The 21725-nt window shown below is 40.0% G+C and overlaps 1 protein-coding gene across 1 annotated transcript; it reads left to right on the top strand.

Annotated features, from left to right (window-relative positions):
• Nucleotides 1-7643: 7643 nt before the first annotated feature.
• On the top strand, nucleotides 7644-21345 carry PM20D2 (peptidase M20 domain containing 2). The gene is made up of 7 exons (XM_031610925.2): nucleotides 7644-8203; nucleotides 8280-8428; nucleotides 11937-12079; nucleotides 14921-15075; nucleotides 16667-16802; nucleotides 18584-18691; nucleotides 19515-21345. The coding sequence occupies exons 1-7, from the start codon at nucleotides 7778-7780 to the stop codon at nucleotides 19715-19717; spliced, it is 1320 nt and encodes a 439-aa protein (XP_031466785.1). The 5' UTR covers nucleotides 7644-7777; the 3' UTR covers nucleotides 19718-21345.
• The last annotated feature ends 380 nt before the right edge of the window (nucleotides 21346-21725 follow it).

Genomic DNA, 21725 nt, shown 5'->3' with positions numbered 1-21725 from the left:
TTATTTTAACCATTAGTTGAGACCAGCGTGGATTGGACTAGCTTGTCCAGCCATAGAGCTTGATCACAATTGCTTACAATTTCCATACTTTTTTACATCTCTGAACATACTGGATGCCTTAGTTTTCCCAGATTTAAAAAATACAAAATCGCACATGTTTCATTTCACTGGGATGTTCACAGCTGCATGTCTTCAAATGGCACCAAGGCTCTCACAGAGTTCTGCACATGTGGTACACTGACCTCAGCAAATCCAACTGCGCTCTCGGGAGTTATTCCTATACACATGATCAGCAAACTTCCTAGCAACTCACAGCACAGGAAATTAGAAAGCATGATTCCTTTGAAGACCCTGCAGACAAACACGTATTTCCTTTTTTACTTACCTGCTTTTTTTTATGAAGATAAACAATGTAAAACTGAACAAAACTATGAATGTGTTACATCTGTAAACCTCTTCCTGCTGCAGTAAGCCCAGGAGTACACGCAGTGAGTGCAAACATATCATATAAGTGTTTTTTAACTTTGAGATACCACATAAATTAAATAAAGACTGAAAGACTGCAGTGTGTCATAATGGCTATTACCAGTGTTTTATTGCTTTGTTAATTCCCACTGTGCATAAAGTCGGATTATGGAAACATTTATTTTTAAATGAATAACTTAAGCAAATAATTCTTGTTAAATAAACACACATAAAACTTATCTTGTTTGCATTTGAATGATTGGTACAAAACCATTCAGTAACAGGAGCAAAAATAATGACTCTTTTAAATGTAATTTCCCAGGGTATCGTGGAAAACATCAACATAATACAACTGTATTTGTGCAACCTGTTGTACCTCAGTTAAAAACAAAACAAAACAAAACAAAACAACTCTAATAGCAAAAGAAACCAGAGCTTCAGGGATAACAGGGATTTGCAATTAGACACAGTAAGCCGCCTTCTTGCTGTCTCAATAACCCCTCAGTATCACTAAATCCACTACAAAGTCCTTAACAGTAATATTGTGAGGCCTAACAGAGGTAATCCATTTTAAAGGATTGTAAATATATCGTATTTTTGTTAACTGCAAAGCAGTGTACTAATATACAACCACATAAAGCTTTCACATGTGGTACTGTGTGAGATACAAAATTGTACATTTAAATTGGAATTAAAAAATAGAAAATTGAATATTGAATTGTTTGGGTTATTCGTCCTCTGTCTGCTTAACCCACAAAAAGAGATTGCCTATGAACAAACAGCTGTAGTACTTTGAAGAGTGAATAGATTAAAAATGGAGATCTGTCAGAGATGCAAAACGTTTTTTCTCCAAGGGGCTGGAAGTGATGGGGGCCTGCCTGCAGCTGTGTTTGAATCAATAGCAGTTACTCTTTACTTCTTACAGAATGAGGCTAACTCCAGTAAGTAATTGGAGGCAAAGATATGTTAGTAAACAGGTTGTTTAACATAAAGAAAGATCAGAATTTTTTGCATTACTTTGAAAAGATTAGCACAGTCTATATCACATTTTTTCACTTATATTTGCAATGTTATTAATATTAATAACAATACCAAGCATTTTAAAATTTGGTAGAGGAGAGAAGCAATTAAATTGTGGAGACAAAATTTAGTAGTTTCTTTCTAGCTGAGTGAAAATTTAAGAGGGAAAACACTTGGCCTCATGGATCCATGCAATCCTTGGCCATTCTACATCTGCATATTTTCTGCACAGCTGCTTATGATGCTATCACAACATAAGTGATCTTTGAATAAGTCAGTGAACTGACAATAGGAAAACTGCTTGATGCTCAAGCTCTTTGTTGGGGTAAGATGGCTTGTTTCTCAAACTCTAACGAGGTTTTTGCAGCAATGCAGTCTTAAGCCATTTGTATCTTATGGCCATTTTTTCCTTCCCCTCTTGACTGTTCATGTTTACAGCCCAGTTAATAGATCATGCTACTCAATCAATCTCTGAATTTATCTGACTTCAAATGAACAAAACCTGCATTTTGGAGGTAGAAAGGAGTTAAACAGCTAAGATGCAATCAAATAGTAACAAAGTCAACAATGGAGCTGTTTAAGCATCTTGGTGGAACATCTATGTGATCTTTGTAATTTTCATCACAGATCTTCTCAAGTTTTGGTAGCATTGTGACCGTAGCTATGCTGCTGCTACAGAAATGGTACAAAAAATGATACAAAAGTAACATCTGACCTATGTGAAATATGCAGTCATATATCTTAAAATGGATCAGCAAATTTAACAGTGTAAGAAATAAAAGGGGGTATTTGAAGCAGGATTTTCTACTGGAGCAGTGGGAAACTTTCAATACATTTTTCTTCAAGGTGAAATCCTTGATATTTCATAGGATCATAGAATTGCAAGGTTGGAAATGACCTGCAAGATCATCTAGTCCAACCGTCCTCCCATTACCATTGCTACCACAAGCCTCTAAACCTCTTGCCACTTTTCTTGCAGTTACAGAACTAAGGAAGGTTGAATATGGAACAGAGAACAAGCAGTCAGAATGTTCTGTGCATTATGATAATTGACCGTCAGGAAATCTAGGGATTTAATTCTGTTTATATTCTCCTGTACAGACTTCAAGGAGCCCCATAGCAGCTGATAAGCTTTATGTAACCAAAGAAAGAAATGAGAGTTTACCCAGCCCTGTCTTTCAAACAGATACCTTCCCTAGCTGGCAATACTTAACTTCGGTGGTTTTTGAACTGTTCCTTAGGTTAGCTAATGTTTTCTTGTAAAAAAATCACAGTCTGGATGGGAAAGAAAAGCAACAAAAACACAGAATACAGCTAAATCCACTCTGCAGCCACACAACTTTCTGAGTGCAGATGAAAATCTTCACTAGATACAAGAGCATTGTTTCGTTATACCAGTCCGAAGCCAGCAAAGCTTACACCAGTCTCTGTGGTTAATGGTACATGAAAGCGATTGTTATGAAAATAACTGTGTCCATTTACAATATTACTGCCTCTGTTCCAATGGGTACCACCCACACAGCAGAGTCAGCAGATTGAAAATGCAGATAATTCTAAGCTGCTTCAGGATAAAGTCCAGTGTTTAAAGCATACAATGCCAAGGGGGCTACGAATAGCTGGAGTTAAGCTCCTGGAGTTTGAAACTGCTCCCAGACATTCACGTCTTTCATTGTGCCACCAGAGCTGGGGCAGGCATCCCTGACAGTTTCAAAGAGCTTGGGGGCAGTGACAGCCCAAATAGCCACAGCTGTTTTCTGAGTGAATGTATCCAAGCTCCAAGCACAGTTTTTGCATTATCCTTTTGAGTAGAGGTTCGTGGCATTTGGACAATTGGTGAGGTTGTAACTGTTAAGTCAAATAGCTAACACATGGGGGACTGGGAAAGGAATATGAAAAAAGTCTAGAGGAATAAAAATGCAATGTGAAGAATTTCACATTTAGTTCCAAGTACATGATGTAACCAAATCCGAACATTAAGGGAAATATTAGGTTTGTATTTTCTGACACAGTCTGCTCTAGCTAATGAAATACTGGCCTCACTATGGTGAGGTCCCTCTTAAGTGGTGGACATGAGGTCTCTAAAGGGAAAGGGCTTTGTTTTTCTGAATCCAACCCATCCTGAATTTGTTTCCCCTTCATAAGCAATGTAGAAAATGTAGCAGCATTTTAGATTCATTAACGATGTGTAACTTAAGACCTTTCTTTTCAGAATGTCTTAATATCTTAAAAAATTATCTTTAAAGATCTCTTTCAGATCTTTAAAAGTCTGCTCTACTGTGATAATGATATCTCAATCTGACCGAAGACCCTCCTCCACCACACTTACTTTGTAAACACACAGTCCACTTTCATAACATTGTGTGTTTTGACAAGTATTTACTAATACAAAGCTATTTGTAAACAAGAATGGAATGTTATTTTAGGTAAGTCAGCATATAGATCCTACTCCCAGCACCAACATGCTTTTGTTTTTACTACATACTGTCCTACTGTTTTTATAGCCTTAGATTTTGGCTTGAAATCCAGGCCACCCTGAATTTAATGACAGCACTTCCATCGAGTTCAGTCAGAACTGGATTTCAACCTAAATGCCTAATGTTGCTAATGTGGGATGAGGTAAACTTGATCGTCAAGTTTTTTTTTATGGCCACAACAGATGTTCCTTCTTTTAGACCAATGGAAAGGTCCAGAACCTCATCCACCCTCTAAAACAAAAATACAAGCATTTATTTACAGCTTGCTTCCTGGAATACGAGTTGACTGATCAGCTGCAAAGTTTCTTCTTGTTTACTTGAAAATAAATATATACACAGTTCTTGCTTTATCCAAACAGTGATGAAGTCTGGATTGTATTTCACCTGTATAGTAATAATATTTTTAGCAAGCTAATACTGCATTATAATTAGCTTAGCACAACAGAAATATCAGCTTAATATTTTATATCTTGTTTTTAGAAAATGCATACATGTACATCCAGTAAATCGCAACATGTTTGGGGTATAAGTTTTGCATTCTGTAGATTTATTATTTTAGATCAACTACAATGCAACATTCTTATGATCATAAGCCAAGGTACAACCTATGAACAGTGAAATCAGTAAATAGAAATGTTTTCTTCCTACTGTTGTCATTCAGTGAACTTTCAAATTTGCACGAAACACTGAAGGTCTGGTGCCTCCTCTGAAAATAGGAAACAAACTGTGATAGTGTAACAACTGTAATCTGAAGTTTTCTTTCATGAAGTGTGCAAAAACATTATTGCTTGATTTGATTGGTACCATCACATCTCTGGTGTAAATATCCAAAAGTTCTTCCACACAAACAATTAATACACGCTGAGGAAAAGACATCGCAGAAACAACTTTAGGAAGGCAAAAGCTTTGTATAAAAGGAATAGAGGCCTCGCTTAGCATGCATACATTGCTTACAAAGAAAAACACACCTTATCCTTTGTTTTTCCACCCCACTCCCACCTCCGGCTCTTTTGGACCTTTGCTCAAACCAGTTTAACGCAAAGAAACAGCAGGAAATTACATAACTTTTTGAATTTTTTTTTTCCTGTTATTTTGGTGATTTGCATTCATTCAAGTAAAGGTCCAACAGATGCCAAACACAGCATGGCATGTGGCACGAGTTTTTGACTAGGAGAGGGAAAATCCTGGTGGAATCAGGAAGACCCACAGGCATCAGAGGACCATTACATGCCTTGTGAAACAGTACTCAGCTGAAAAGACGTATTCTGAGTTGCTTCTCACTGGCTTAATTTGATGCAAAGGTTGCCAGGCCCAGACAAGAGAAGCAGCAGGAGCAGGCTTCTGGGCACGGTGAGGCACAGAGCCCAGCAAAGCCCTCTAAAGGAACGGCACCCTCAGGCATGCTCTGCTTGGCGGCTTCATCTACTTCTTTCTTGTAGAGAAAAAAGACACTTCTCAGAGTGGTTGTTCCTAAAGCATGCTGGCAACAGGCTGCCTGCTTCAAATGGTTCCCAGCCCTTGAAATCACTGGGAAAGCAGAACTTATGTGACTCTTCTGCTGTGTATGGGCACCCTCTGCTACTGACTATACGCACAGATGATACAGTTGGAAGTCCAGTGCATATTTCTGGGTGGAGAGATTTGTTCTGCCTGGAAGTATTAGGAGGAAAGAACAGACCACAGTATTTGCTGGACTGTGTTACAAGAGTAAAAATAGCTCGTGACAAATATCTGTGTCAGGGGCACAGGAGCATGAGCTCTGCTTGGAGTGACCAAGGGTCATGCAGGGCTTGGGTGGCACCAGGGAAAGAGAAGGGAAATCTGGTGTTCAGTGGGACAGAGCATTCCTGCAGGTGACAGAAACATCGTGGAGATAGAGTACAGTTGACAAACAGTTGATAAGCAGCCTGGAGAAGAATTTTGTTCAGTTTGAATGAAGTAATTCAATAAATACAGGGGGGGGGAAAAAATTTTTGTTTCTGCTGACTTCACCTTTGTCTGGCACAGATTGGTTAGGTAGGCAAGGTCCCTGCTGCCCAGCTTGTATCAAATATTAATCCATAATGAGAACTTCAAACCCATTCCAAATACTGATAAGCCCTCATTAGTAATAAATGCATAAAGGATTTTAAACAATTGGCATGTTGCAAAACAGCTCCAGAAAAAGAAAACAAACAAACCCTGTGCACCTGATCATCAAGATTTCATTACAAAAGTCAGTAAATAAATTCTTTACAGAGAGAGTGGTGAGGTGCTGGAACAGGCTGCCCAGAGAGGTTGTGGATGCCCCATCCCTGGAGGTGTTCAAGGCCAGATTGGATGGGGCCCTGGGCAGCCTGGTCTAGTATTAAATGGGGAGGTTGGTGGTCCTACATGAGGTGGGGGGGTTGGAGATCTGTGATCCTTGAGGTCCTTTCCAACCCTGGCCATTCTGTGATTCTGTGATTCTGTGATTCTGTGTCAGCAAGGCCACAGGCTGTCACAGGTTGTTGTGGCAACAGCACGGTGCAGGCAGGCTGCACAGAATACTGCTAGCAAAGCCAGTGCTTCTCAAAATCATCATATTTTTTGTGTTCAGGCTATGCAGATGCTTCACCCACACACCCGAGCTGCAGCGAGTTTACAAGGAGAGTGCGAGTGAATATCTATTTACTGACAAAATAATTGAAAGCAAACGAGGGTTGAAACTGGTTGGTCTTTGAGGTCCTTTCCAACCCAAGGCCATTCCATACTGGTGTTGCTATAGGTTTAGGTGTGCAGCTGCACGCTGCCTTTGGCCCAAAGAAGCAGGAAATTCACATGGCAAGGAAGAGATTGAGACACTGGGATCTCAGCAGTGTTCATAAATACCCAAAGAGGGTGCAAAGGGGGCTCTTTTCAGTGTTTCCCATTGCCAGGGTCAGAGACAGTGGGCACAGACTGAGCAGAGGAGATTCTCCCTGAATGCTGGGAAGCAGTTCTGTGCTGTGTGGTCACTGAGCACTGGCACAGATTGCCCAAGGGCCATGGAGTCTCCACTCCACTAGTTCCTTCGCCTATTTCCACATCAGAAAAACATTTGTTGTTTCCTTCCCTGCTTGGCTGAAGACTGCAAACACGTAAGTGATCAAAATAGAGACTGCTGGGCTGATGATGGCTAATAGCAGGTGTCAAAGTGCAGGCATTCCCCCATGGACAAAACCCATCATGGTTGGGCTGGTGCCCAACTCATAGGAGGGAACATGAGTCTTTCACATGGAAAGGGAGATAAATTGCATCTAAACTCTCTAATAATGATAATATAGAGAGATAGATGAGGTAACTGAGTGTTAGAATCCTCCATACGCTCTTCTCTTATACAATCGCATTATGTACTATTGACTAGCACAAGCCAGATGCAAAAGCCGGATGTTGTTTGAGTTCATCCTTTGGATTTCTCCAGAGGGAGAAATGGCGGAGATCTTCACGAAGAGGGGAAATGGCCTGAAATTGTACCAGAGGAGGTTCAGATGGCACGTTGGGAAGAATTTCTTCTCAGAAGGAGCGGTGAGGCAGTGGCACTGGCTGCCCGTGGAGGCGGTAGAATCACCGCCGCCGTCGGGGCTCAAGAACCGCGTTCATGCGGCACTGAGACGCAATGAGCTGAGGCGGGGCGCCGCCCGCAGGCCACGTCGGGGCTCGGAACTACATTTCCCAGCGCGCCCTGCGGCGCGGCGGAGGCAATAAAAGGCAGCGGCGCGGCACCGCTCGGTTTACACGCCGGCTGTCAGGTGCGGGCGGAGTAGCCGCCAGGGTCGGTTAGCGCGCAGGTCGGCAGGTGATTCTCGGGCCGCCCCGCCATGGGACCGCAGGACCCGGTGCTGGAGGAGCTGAAGCGGCGGGCGTGCGAGAGCGTGGAGCTGAACGCGGCGCGGCTGGGCGAGCTGAGCCGCAGCATCTGGCGGCGGCCCGAGCTGGCCTACCAGGAGCACCACGCGCACGACGCCATGACCGGCTTCTTCTCCGGCGGGGAGCTGCCGGGCGCCGCCTGGGCCGTGCGGCCCCGCTACAAGCTGGACACGGCCTTCCGCGCCGAGTGGGGCACGGCCGACCCCCCGCGGGGCCCCCGCCCGCTCCGCGTCGCCTTCCTGTGCGAGTACGACGCGCTGCCCGGCATCGGCCACGCGTGCGGCCACAACCTCATCGCCGAGGTAGGGGCGGCCGCCGCGCTGGGTCTCAAGGCCGCCCTGGAGAGCCTGCCGCAGCCCGCGCCCGTCGCCGTGCAGGTGGGAGCCCTCCCCCGGGCGGGGGTCCGGCCCTGCGGCCGCCGGGGCCCTGAGCGTTTGTGCGTTTGTGTCGCAGGTGACGGTGCTGGGGACCCCCGCCGAGGAGCAGGGAGGAGGCAAGATCGACCTGATCAACGCCGGGGCGTTTGACGGCTTGGACGTGGTCTTCATGGCTCACCCCTCGCAGGAGAACGCGGCTTATCTGCCCGATGTGGCTGAGCACGAGTGAGTGAGCGGGCGAGCTCACGTGGAAAGGCTCGCCTCGCTGCTGTCCTTCGTTCCCCTCCCCGAGTTGCTGCTTGGCGTAGGCTGAGGTTAGGCCGGGACCTTGCAGGTGCCCTCCAGAGGAGGAATTTGCGGTCAGTGGACTGTAGTCAGCAGGTCGCTGTTGGGCACGCTGCTCTTCCAAGGGCAACACTTAAAGAAGCTGGATCTTGTGTGTCTTCAGAATCCATTTTTTCTTCCAATATCTTTAGGTGTTTCTTTCTCCATGTGCATCTAATAATCTACTCTCTCTTAAAAAAAAAAGAAGTTTCATTTTTTCTATTTCAGAACATACAGTGGGGGGACATCTCATTAATTGTAATTTCTTGCATTTCTGGGCACCAGACCATGGAATTCTTCTTATTTTAATCAGTTTTGAAAGTGCTTGTTTTTACCTCTTACCTTTGGAAACAGCTGACAGCCAGCTGAGTCTGAGTGCTGTTTGGGTCCTTAATAATTTCCAGCCTGAATTTAATTTTGGCCATTCTGTATCTATTAACTCTAATATCAGCTTTGTCTTTAGATTCAAATTATTTCCTGGCGTTCTCTCATGTGTACCATCACTATATGTACAGACAGCAGTCGTGCCCTCATTGCACCTTTTTCCAGTCAGCTGGCATCACAGTTCTTTGGCAGTACTGCATTGTCATCTCTTGATTAGCTCACATGTTCATTTTCTGCACTTGTTCTGTACTTGCACTTGCAGAGTCGTCTTGATTTGTTCCTTGCTGGATGTGTAACTAGAGCTGTATGCTTCGGGTGTAATTGCATTGCTGAGCTAATGCTGGGGCCACAGTGTCTCATTTCCCTGAAATTTCAACATATAGGCAATCTTAGAGTGATTTAGCTTTCAGTAAACTGATACTTTCCTTTGTAGGCAGCTAGCATCAATGGGGCTTTCCTCTTCAGTTATTTTCAAGCAAGAAACTTCTACAGAGAAATGCTTAGTCTGATTTTAAGTATTTTTAAGTTGAATTCTTTTCCCTGCTATATTAGTCCTCAGGATCATGCCATTCTTCTTCTAGTGTTATAAACCCCTTCTGTTAAACTAAAACACTGTTTTAGTGTCTTAGCAGTATTCTGTCAGCAGCTTTTTAATAGCAAGTACCTTTTATGCCAGAGTTACCAGTGGTACTTGATCCCACGGACTTGCCCTGCAGGGTCTTTGCTAGTAACCTCTTTCTAGTGATTTTTTTTCCCACATGTACTGAAATTAGCACTCTTAAATTCTGTAACAATTGTCCAGCCATCTGACTTGAGTACTGAGTGCTGTTTTCATCTTGGCTGTGTTACCTGTGTGTGCTTGATTTTATTGGCCTTTTTTTTTCCTTGCAGTGTTGCTCCTGGAGAATAATTTATCCAGGTACTGCTTAGCTTTATGGTTAAAATTGACAAGATTGGCAAGAAACACTAGTCTTCATTCTGTAGCTAGCCCTCTGATAGATTTCTTCATCATGTGAAGAATCTGAACTGTTTAATCTGAAGTGTTTGATTTTTTGACACTTAGCTCAGCTAGACTTTCAGTTGCTGTTTCTTAAGACTGTGTTTGTAGTCTTTATTGGCAGTTCTTTCTCCATTTCATCTTTTGTAATGGCCCCTTGAGATTGATACAGTAAGATTTGGGAATCCCCTTTCTGAGTTGATATCCTATTGTAGGGTACACATCTCAGCTAGCCTTTAAAGCCTGAAGGTGGAGGAGACATGGAATTGAAGTACTGAGTGGAAACAGCTTGCTACCTCCAACAGCTTGAAATACTCAGCTTATGCCATGGTTGAAATAATGAGATTTCAAGTGTACAAAGACTGCTTTCATGCTTTGTATTTGGTCTTTCGGTTGTTTCTAAGGAATTTTAGAATTAACAATCACTAAATTATTAGTGCATCTGTTTGCAAACTCAGGCTGACTTGTGCCTCAGGTAAATTCAGCACCCTGGGATAACTGCTGTGAATGCATGCCATAATGTGGTGATTCTTATTCACTTTTCACCAGATTAGCCTGGGGTTTTTGTTGTTGGTTGAACAAAAATTTGAGGATTGCATTATCCACCAAAATCTCTTTTTATTCTGGATGTGGTATTTGTGTTACAATAGAGGCCCCATGAGAAGGAGTGCTGAACTTTTTAAATAAGCAGCTTCATGTTTCTTGTGGACAGAAATAATTGCAACGTGGCTTTCATTTTTACTTTGTCTTCTTTCTAACTAGGAGAATGTTCAGAGATTTGTCCTGTCATCTTTATGAGCTGATTTGAAGGCTGCAATCTAATGCTTGGGTTACTCTACAGAATGGGATGTGTGATCCTTGGAAGAGGAAGGAAAGGGCATTACAAAAGCTTGCTTAGTTTAGATTGCACACACTGAAGGAGTCATTTTGTGCTGCAACAGGGGACTCCATTGTGTCCCTTATTGCTGTCTGGTATCTAAGTGCCAGTATTAGCTTAGAGCTGTGGCGTGGTTCCGGGCCTGAGGGGTCATTGAGGACAAGTGGCTGAGTTGGCGTTTGTGCAGGACGGGGATGACCGTGGTAGGCTTTCCCTAGCTGGGTGAGTGACAAGTGTGTGTTTTGGGAAACTCTGTGAGCCTGAGGATAGAGCATCATATGTAAAGGTCTGGGATTTGAGTTCCAGCCAGTTTAATTAAAACCTCTGGTATTGATAAAAGCTGATATTTGCATATTTGAGAAATGGTAATAAATGGAAATGTCAGTATTTAATATCTGCCTTATGTGTAGAGAGTTTTCATGTAACTGAAGATGCTAATAAATGGCACTCATCAGAAGAATTCATGCTTGCCTTCATCCTATCAGATGTGCTGAACTGTGGTATTATGACTGCTGGAGGTCACCTTTTGCAGTGGGTTTCTTCCTTCGTTGCAAGCTTTTCCCCCAGCATTTTTTGAGGTGTACAGGGAAAAGGCATCCTTACTGTAGCATAACGTCCATTTTAATACTACACTGTGCTTTTACTACACTTTAAACTTGATTTTTTTTGTTTAGACATGGATTATGTGTGATCTTACTAATGTACTGTCAATTATGTATAGTTTACAGCGCAAATTTAAAAGTTTGGCAAGAATTAGGGCAGTCAACTTCTAATGTTGAATCGGTTATCCTCTGAGAAGAATATTAGTAAGTATCTCAGGACAATCGGGATGGTATAGAAAAGTGCTGGGGAAATTTAAGTTTTACTGAAAGCCTTTAATCTGCAGGAAAGACTGTGCATTATGGGAACTGTTTTGCCTGATTGGCTCTTGATATCTGATATCATCAACTTTCTAGAAATCTTTCAACACCTTCCTTCTCTCAAAGGTAGTTTAACTTTGCAGTGGTTTCATGTTAGGTAAATTATTATTTGGTGTTCTGCTGCACAAGGCTTACATGTGATTGTGTGAACAAAAGGAATTTTTTGTTTTAGAGGCTTTTTTTTTTTTTAAGTGAATGAATAGCAAATAAGCAATGCCTTTTATTTCCTAGCGTGACTGTGAAATACTTTGGAAAAGCTTCTCATGCTGCTGCTTATCCTTGGGAAGGAGTTAATGCATTAGATGCTGCTGTTCTTGCATACAACAATCTGTCTGTTTTAAGACAGCAAATGAAACCCACCTGGAGAGTTCATGGTGAGATCTTCATTAAATCTGATGTCCAGCACGTAAGACTATAGGCTGTTCAAATACTAACTTGCAAAATCCTACAATTTGAGATATTGCACTGTTGAGTTAAATTAGTGTCACTTCAAATACTGTGGAATATCACTGTTTCACTTAAATAATATACAATATTTACAGTCATTTCTGTGTCACAGTGAACTGTTGAAAATAAGCTTAATTTTAAGTGTTTGCACCTGAAGTTGCAGTTCAGAAAGAAGGAGCTAAGTGTGCTTCAGTAGAATTTTGCAGAAGCTTAAGATCAAATGCTTCTGTGTAAAGAAGTATTACTTTCTGCATAATTTTTGTAGCCCTTTATGTTGACATGTAGTGTTTCAGTGACTTAAATTCATTTTCAGAAGTGCTAAGAAAAGTGATGGCAGGAGTCTGTAGTTCTGAATAGTGGTCCAGTCAGCTGTGCTGGATTCTATTATTTAATATCTAGTAGACCTTGAAGTAGACATACACCTTTCTTTTGCAATATGCTAACTGTTAAGCTTCATTTACCTTCAAATTCTTTTTGCATGGTGAGAAAAGTTGCAGAAGTTGAGCTGAAAGCTGCCTGTTGGCTTTAAACCCAGATTTCCCCTCTTACACCCAGTACAGCTTTCTCAAAGTTTAAATTAAGAAGCACATTCATTGCTAAAGAACTTATGAATGTAGAGTTGTTTATTTGGAAAACTTGTGAGCTATGACTCTTACAGAGTTCCTGAGCTCATGACCATTATGTATCGTGGCAGCTTGTTCTCTCTAACACCTGTGCATATTTCTCTCCAGGATATCTAAATGGAGTCTGGAGGCCCTAATCTGTAGATGAAGATAATGTTTGTGGTTCTGTTGCTGAGCTTACCCAAATGAGTTTCAGTGGGTGTAGAGAGGTATCTCTAACCTATTGCTCTGTAGGAGTCAAGACATTTGAGTTTGGGTATATGAAATTCATGTTGCAGGTTTAAGAAGGGACTTGGAGGTGGCTAACTCTTCTGTTTTTCTCTTGGTTTCTGCAAGCCTCATTAGCAAAAAAAAAAAAAAAAAAAGACCTAAACAAACCTTGTTGAGGTAATACTCCCCCACAACCACAGTAAAACTTAAATTTGTGTTGATAAATTTACTGTCATAAACTTGGTTGTCAAGCTGAAAAAAATTTAAAATGCCTGTTGGGAAGGTGTAAGCAACCAGAATGAGATTTTATTCTAGGAATGCTTTGCTTACATCTGTGTATTAGATGTTTTGTGTTGCAGGCTTGCATTAACTAACTGCCCTAAGTGATCCTGTAAATCTTAGACTTAACCCACTAACAAGCACTGAAATACTTTTCCATTGTTTTAAGTCTAGAATCTCTGAGCAGTGTTTTATGTAATTGAACATGCTATATTAAGTTGATCTAGTATTTGTTGGGTTTATCTTCCTTTTCACTTAAGAGCAAATGTTGCTACTTGAAAAACAGTAGATTCTTTTTTCTTTCTGTTCAACAAGTTATATTAAACAGTGTGTTGAAGTGAAGTTCTATGTAGAAGCAGGGTTCTGTCTGCAGAGCAGACTGCTTTTAAGATCTGCTCTCCATTTATTATTATATATACCTATTTAAATGCGTACTCTTAGGCTCTATCCAGTTATGCTTACAAAGTGCTGCATTGAAGAAAAGGGAGAGCTGTTTGCTCATTAAGCTACTTGTTTTGAGCAGACATGTTTTGATATGTCATGCAAATCTGCATGATTGCTTGCTGACTTTCTAGTTCTGTATTTATGAGGTCTATGTCTCATCTGAGCTATTCCCTTTATGGTAGGCTAGTGCTGATTGTTGCTTGATTCAGCACTTTGCTTTGACTGTATTCCGGATTAAAAATGTTGACTTTGGAGTTCCTAGTATTTATAGGCTTTCTGCATCAAAGATAAAGATTTGTTGCCCTTTTCCATTCTGACAGCACAGCCTTTTCAGGCTTCAGTTACACATATCAGTCCTTTTGTGCACTATTTCCATTTAAAGTAGATAAGGTGGTTCTCAGATTCAATGGAAAGCAAATCATATTTCGCATATATAAAATGAGAGCAGGAGGCTTGGAACAAAGGCAGCCTGTTGGAAGCAGCTAGCTGTCATGTAGTATTGATGACTACAGTATTTTATTGTTGAAGTTGCTAAATATTGTGTTTTTTTATGATAATGCCTCTGATGCCATAAGCAGAAAGGACGTAGCTGTCATGTGTTCCTTGAAGGAATTCTTGAAATTCAAATTTAACTCCAGTAAAACTGTGTATATATAGTATATGCTGTAAGATTTCTGAAGAATTAGGATGAGAAATCTAATAAACTATCTGTCCCATGTAGCACACACATCATATCAGTGTTGCACAGTGACGTTGTGATGTAGTCATTACATTTTTTCTCCAAGCTGGTAGAAGAAGTTGGAAACATCCTAGGTGAGGAAACCTTCAAAAGCTGGAAGTGAAGGTAGCCGTTATTACAGGCTGTTTTCTTTGTCATTGACAACCAGATTACTTTGCAACTATAATGCATTGAATTCCAGGGGATTAATTACAAATGCTAGCTTGGTTTGTCTTTAGGCTTATAACAGATGTCTAACCAAAGAATAAGGTGAAATCATGCTGGAAAGCATGTACATTCCACTTAATCTGATCTGATGTGATAAAGAAATTTTGCTTATGCACAATGTTTTTTGGCATTTTGTATTTCATACTCAACTGATGCTTTGTTTTTGTCTGTATTTAGTTCTTGAGTGAAGAGTTTCACGACAAGGGTGAAGATAAAGCAGTAGGATTTAACACTGATAGTTTAACTTGACTTTCCTCTTTCTACAGGTGTTATAAAAAATGGTGGTGTGAAACCTAATATCATTCCTTCTTACACTGAACTGGAGTTTTACTTGCGTGCCCCTTCAATGAAAGATCTTTCTGTTCTGACAGAGAAGGTTGAGGACTGCTTCAAAGCCGCAGCACTGGCCACAGGATGCAAAGTATGAATATATTCTCATAGCCCTGTGTTTTGATCTTGAGTTGAGGAGCATGGAATTAAACACAGCACACCAAATAGGATCTTGAAGAGGGAAAGAATCTTTTTCCTTATCCTGCTAGTTACTAATACAGCTCAGTTTACATCTGGTCCCATTACCTCAAGGACACCTTACTGAATCCTGTTCAGTTGCTTTCCTCACTATTTGGCTTCCAGACAGCACTGCTGCATGGGATACTTCCCTCTTAGATGTAGGACATTGGATTTGTTGAAGTTCATGAGGTTCCTGCCAGCCTGTTTCTATTCTTGTCATGTTGACATACTTCTGAATAGTATATAGCTCAGCCTTCAGCTTAACAGCTGCTCCCTATACATACCTTCACATTATTGCCTGCTCCACACCAATTAGGTATAGTTGGCAAACTTGTATGTGCTCCTGTTGTCTGTAACAGTAATAAAGATACCAAAACAAGAATGACACCCATATTGACTCCAGAGGGATGCTAAAAGTAACATGCAGCAACATGGATTTTTGTGTCACTGTTCATAATCCTTTGAGGCTGAATGTCATTCATGTCCACTGAACTAGATGTCGTCATGAAAAGCTGAGCTGGGTCATGTACCATCTAGTCTTCAGTAAATCTGTGCTGGATATTCACTCTCACCTTATGACTCTTCTACCTGGACGTTGGTTTTAGGGAGAATTAACTCCATAATCTTCCTAGGAGCTTGAGGATAGGATAGTAAATTCCAAGGTCCTCCTGACCCTTCGAGATAAATATGACAGCATTTTTTCAGTCACTTGGAACATCCCTCTACTTCAGTGACATTTAAAAAGTGATAGCTCATGATTTGCAGTGGTGTTCCTTTCTCACTGAGCACCCTGGATGCTCCCATTCTTCTCTCTTGTGGCTGGTTCAAACAGTAAGACTGCCTTGCAATGTATTTATAAGATCGGAGGTTCTGGTTGCTCTTGGTACGTGGTGCTAATGCAGCTCATCAGAACAAAGAGGCATTGTGTATATAGTTGTGAACCAGTGAATTGTGAGGAGCCTTTTAGGTGCTGTTTGCCTATTTTGGCTTCTCCACTGCAACTAGAGAAGGGTTTCAGGAACTCTGCTTTATTCTGAATAAAAGCTGAAATCTCTTTTAGAACTTGATGTTGGTAGATATTTTTTTACACTTGTTTTCAAACATTTATTGTGTGAATTCTTTCTGTAAACATTACTGAGGCTGTAATTATTGGAACTGCTCTAAATAAAAATAGTGAAACAGAATTTTGTGGAAGACTTAGATTGATTTTGATGTAGGTTGATAGTACCTGCAGTGAAAATCATTAGAAGCTATTACAGGAAGATTTTCCTGCTTTTTTTAGAGATGTCTGTGAAATCCTTATGGTATTTGACTGGCTCTTGGAAGCTTGACAGAAAATAAAGCTAATGTTTGGCTGAATGTTATATTTCTGAAAAAAACTTTGTGCTTTTGTCTGCTTTGATGTGGTTCTGAAGTATGGATATGTACTTTTTCAGTCTTTATATACATTAAACTGCCTTAGGTTGGAGAAGGGTGTCTAACATCTTGTTTCTCTTGACTAGGTGGAAATAAAAGGGGGTAAAAATGATTACTACAATGTGCTTCCAAATAAAAGCCTGCAGAAGATTTACAAGGAGAATGGAAAGAAGCTTGGAATAGAATTTATATCAGAAGACTGCATTCTGAATGGTTTGTCAGGTAACTTGATCTATTTCTCTTGTTATGACGAGTCTTAAGTGTGTAAAAGGATGAGGCAGAGGTAGGTGAAACAAAACAGTTTGATCAGAAGAAAAGGTCAGATTAGAAAACTGAAACAATGTAAAAGGGTCATACCTCTTGCCTGTGCTTTTTTGCTGTAGAAGCAGAGAAATTTTCCTGACACACATTGAAAGCAGTTAAGTGCTTTATGGTAATATTTCTGAAAATATTTCAAGTAAGGAACACTCAAATTTGGGATGAATTGAGGCTGGAAATTTGATTCTTTTGCTGATTGAAAGCAAGAAAAAAGCCAGCACAGTCTTTTCAGCTGATTGTGTATTAGGGCAAGTTTAGGACTCTTGTTTAGTCAGGAGGAGGCAGACCTTTTAGACTCCTGGTTTGTCTTTCCAGATTTACAAAGAGTACAGAGTCCTGAAAATGAAAAGAACTTAGTGCTGTGCCAAGAGTTGAATTCTCTTCAAATTCAAGCTGTGTTTATGGAAAACAATACTTTTTTTTTGAAAAGTCTTTCTCATTTGGTTTATGTGCAAGCACAGAAGATACCAAACTAGTCTTTTATCACAGAATGTAGTTTCTGTGGACTCACTTTTATGTTTCAACATAAAAATCTATGTTCTTCAATCAGTTCACTACCAAGTCTCAAAGCATTGCTGATATATTCTCACCAACAATGTAATGATGTGGAGTCTACCTGATGTGTTAGAAAGAGTTTAAATAGTTGGATAAGTCCCTTCAAAAGCTACCTCTGAAGAAACTCCTGCAATTTTGACCTGAAAAAAGCTGACGAGAATCCCTTAGTTGGTCATCCCTCTTTACCCACCCCCACTCTGAAACAAGGTCGTTTTATGCTTTCCCTGCTACCTGAATTTCACAGTAACTGGTGCGTTCCTTTTTGTGGCTTCTAAACATCTCTTTAACAAATAATGGAAGAACTGAGTGGATTGCCTATTTGCCTTTACTAATAATAATTTAAAAAAAACATCTCAGGACATAGTTATGAACTCTTAGATGATTCATTATTAAGAATCTACCACTTTGGGATGGTATTTTTAAATAGATGATGCAGTCCTCAAGATGGTTGCTGTTGCTCATAAGCCAGTGGTGCTAGCTAGTCAGGTATGGCTATCAAGAATTCTTTATATCTACAAAGCAGTAGCATTCTGTGTGGAGTTCAGTTTGGGTCTTGTTTTTTTTTTTTCAGGAGTGTTTGTGTAGTTAATGTTTCTGTAACTTGGAATGATGAAAAAGTGCCAGAAAACATATTTGTCCTCAGTCTGTTTTTGTTTAAAAATAGCTTGTACTTCAGAGTTTGTACTTCTTGTGAAACACTTGCATAGTGGTGAGAAGAGAACTGTTGGAGCTGCTGATAGGTGCTGGAGCAAGATTTGCAATATCTGGGCTGTGCCAAATTCAGAAGCTTGGAGCTTTCCTCTTTTCTGAATTAACAGCTTACTCAGGAGATGCTTGATGAGAGTCTCAGTAAATGGGATAGGAACAGGTTGATGTATCTTTCTTGCAGTCCAGTAACAAATTAGTGACAGAAGCATGCTGCAGAGCATCTGAAGATGGTTAGTTAAGAAGAACTTGGTTCTCTGATGGGAGATTTTTGTGTAGATAATGACTCATTGGAAATGCTTACATATTAGTATTTGGGACAAAGGATATCCAAATGTGGGATGGAGGTGGTATCTGTCATAGATTTTCCTACGTCATTTACAACTCTTCAACACACTGACTGAGAATTCTCATGCTATTTCTAGGTTCTACAGATTTTGGAAATGTTACCTTTGTAGTCCCTGGGCTTCATCCTTATTTTTATATTGGCTCTGATGCTTTGAATCATACTGAGCAATACACAGAAGCTGCAGGTGAGTGAAGGTGGAAATGGTCAGAAGCTTACATCTAGAACCTGAAGTACTGTATGGTGTGGTTGCCAACTCTTCACTACGGTACAATTAAGGAGCTAAATATTTTGAATTGCACAAGATTAAAGCTTTTTTGTGCTTCTGTAGTGTTCAGAGCTACTGTATAGTAAATGTGTAGATGTACTGAAGTACAAGTACTGGATCTAAAAGAGACTGCATGTGATTGACTGTGTAGAAATGGAGTTGCTTTCTTCAAGCATGATGAGGTATGAGCTGAATATGGATCTTGAAACAATTTAATTGCAGAGCTACAGAGAAAAAGCTGAAAATGTCTAGCATTTCTATTTTCGTATTTAAAATTAAATATATATGGAAAGATGACCCATTCCTTATAGTAAAAACTGGACTTCTCTTCAGAATACTGTCTACTAAGAAGTTAGAAGAGTTAGCTAGCACTGGTGGCATGTTCTAAGAGTTTCTAAGTATGAGTCAAGAGATGAAAGTAGTAATTTTTATTCCCAAAGCACAGTGTTCTGCAAATAGAGGTGACATTGTAATGCTCTGCCTTTTCTAAAAATGGAAGTGTGAACATTTGTTTTCCTACTTTCCATCTTCTTCTTTATGTAAGAAGTAGAAAGTTAAACACTTCCATATCAAAAATTGTTTTGTGGCATCAGTTGTGCTTCACATGGTTAGATTTTTGGGAAAGTTTCTGTACTTTGAAACTCTAGGGTCTTCCTTTATAAAATGTTTTACATGATGATCTAGTAGATGAAATCTAATATTAGTTATCTAACAGGAAATTTTTCTTACCTTTTTTCCATAGGGTCACAAAATGCCCAGTTCTATGCTTTGCGCACAGCAAAAGCTTTGGCTATGACAGCATTGGATGTCATTTTTAATCCAGATCTACTAGAACAAGTTAGAGAAGACTTCAGACAAATGAAGCTAAAAGAAGAGGGACAACTAAATCAAGCAGAAACTGACAGAAAGCCAGGTGCTGGTGTAGGAGCGTGTGCCTCACGCTAAACCTTATTACACCTCTCTTAATAGGGTTGATTCAATGGGGACACTTTGAATGTCAGTCAGGCCTGGGGTAGACAGCTGAAGAAACAATGACTTGAGGAGAATCAAATAATAACATTGCTTTTAAAAATGCACACTTTCCTGTAGCTGTAATGTTTGCTGTAATCAGTATGGTAGTGAATTTCAGAGAGACCTCAGATATGTTGTCTGCCAGTTACAGAGTTAAATAGTAGCATTTAGATCTCTTAAGTGATTCTCTTTTGCTATTGAAATATCCCTTATGGAACATACAGCACTTACATGGGAACGTCTGAAATAAGCATTATTCACTCTGATCACAGGCTGATTCTGACCTACAAGGCCAGTTACCTTGTCTTGGAGCAAGGCAAACTTAAAACCTGAGATGATTTCACTGGAGGGAAGGATAATATATTTGGAAGCAGGCCTGTTTTTGATGGTAGTAGCTTCTAGCAGTGGAAGAGAACTGTTTCTATAGTGACAAGGTCTGTTAAGTTTGACTGTCCTGAAATGTATTGACCATCCTTCTGATAAATTTTAGAGGTGTTGTTTAGTCCTCCAAAAAAAAAAAATATCAACAGTAAGCAGCTGAGTGTTTCTGTCTAGCATAGTTTGTATTGTTAAAGTTCTACTCCAGACAAAACAAATGTTTATGAAACAATTGCATTAGACTGATCTAATGAATGTGTACAGCAAAAGCAGTGGAATTGTCTTTTATGAGAATGCAAGTGTGATACTGTGGAACATCAACTGAAGGTAACTTTAAACTTGCTTTGTGCAGACTCTGATAGTAAGTTCTGAGAAGCTTGCTCTGAAGATTTCTTGTGAAGGAACTGACTTTTCAAAGCTGTTTTGTCCTATATCCCAAGCATCAGATCTGTTAAATCTTGTTGTCCTTTCTGTGTAGCATGTTTAGTTTCTTTAATCCTTATTTGACTTCTTGCAAACTTTTATGTGATAGATTTTATTTGAGGGATAATCTGTGTGAAAACCCACTGTTTTTTTAATTGATTCCTTAAACTATCATGTGAATACGTAGGAGAGGAACTAATTTTTTTTGTCAGATGCAATTTACTGAGCTGTTGGACAGACTGAGCAAAAAGCAGCTTATTAGCTAATGTTTTCCTAAGCATAGTAGTAAGCTTCTGAGAAATCAGGAAGTCTGTATACCCAGAACAATTTTGGAAACATTGCTTTTAACAACATGAGTCTTTAAATGGTAAATTGTAGAAGGCTAACCAAAATTTTATTGTATTAATTTCCAAATTATATTTTCTAATTTAAAAGAAAACCAAAATAATTTTAAAAAGCACACATTAATTGGTTAAATTTTTCACTCCCTCTGCATTTGTTTTTCGTTGCTGTTTTTGAGAGGGAGTGGCAGAATCCCAATGAAAGGAATATGTGCTACATTGTTGTGCAAGCTGATGTGAATTATTGCCTTCTCAGTACTTTGTCCAACTAGCTGGCTGTTCATTGCATCATGTCCAAGATCATTTTTACATCTCAGTAATAAAAGCACATCTTAATTTTGTTGTAATCATCACTGAAGTGAAGAATAAAGTACTGATTAAAGATGAATTTATATCAATCACAATTGTGACTGAATTTTTTGTCTACTGATTTATATTGGAATGCTGTGTGAGTTCATTTGTATACTGTGCTTTTTTTCCCTAGTTTGATATAATTATGCAAGAGCAAGGGGGTTTTGAGCTCTCCGTTTCCATTTTGGTCTGCCAACAAACAGTTCTTTTGAGGGGCATAGTGCTTTTCAAATGCAATATTTAATGGTAGTTTTTATCATCCTCAGGCTGCTTCAACTATTAAAACTTGTTAGAATTTGTAGAATTGGCAGGGTTCTCCAGAAGGAACTCAGGCAGTCCCTGACCAGCCATCAGCTTGAAGTGGGGGCAATCATCACTGCTGGGTCAAGTAAGTTTGGCTTCATCTGCATCCTGGAAGTTTCCTCAGGCAAATTAATCCTCATTTATCT

Source organism: Phasianus colchicus, chromosome 2, assembly GCF_987193195.1.
Source record: "Phasianus colchicus chromosome 2, bPhaCol1.hap1.1, whole genome shotgun sequence".
Lineage (NCBI taxonomy): Eukaryota > Metazoa > Chordata > Aves > Galliformes > Phasianidae > Phasianus > Phasianus colchicus.
The sequence above is the reverse complement of the archived record's forward strand: the minus strand, read 5'-3'. Positions and strand labels throughout refer to the sequence as shown.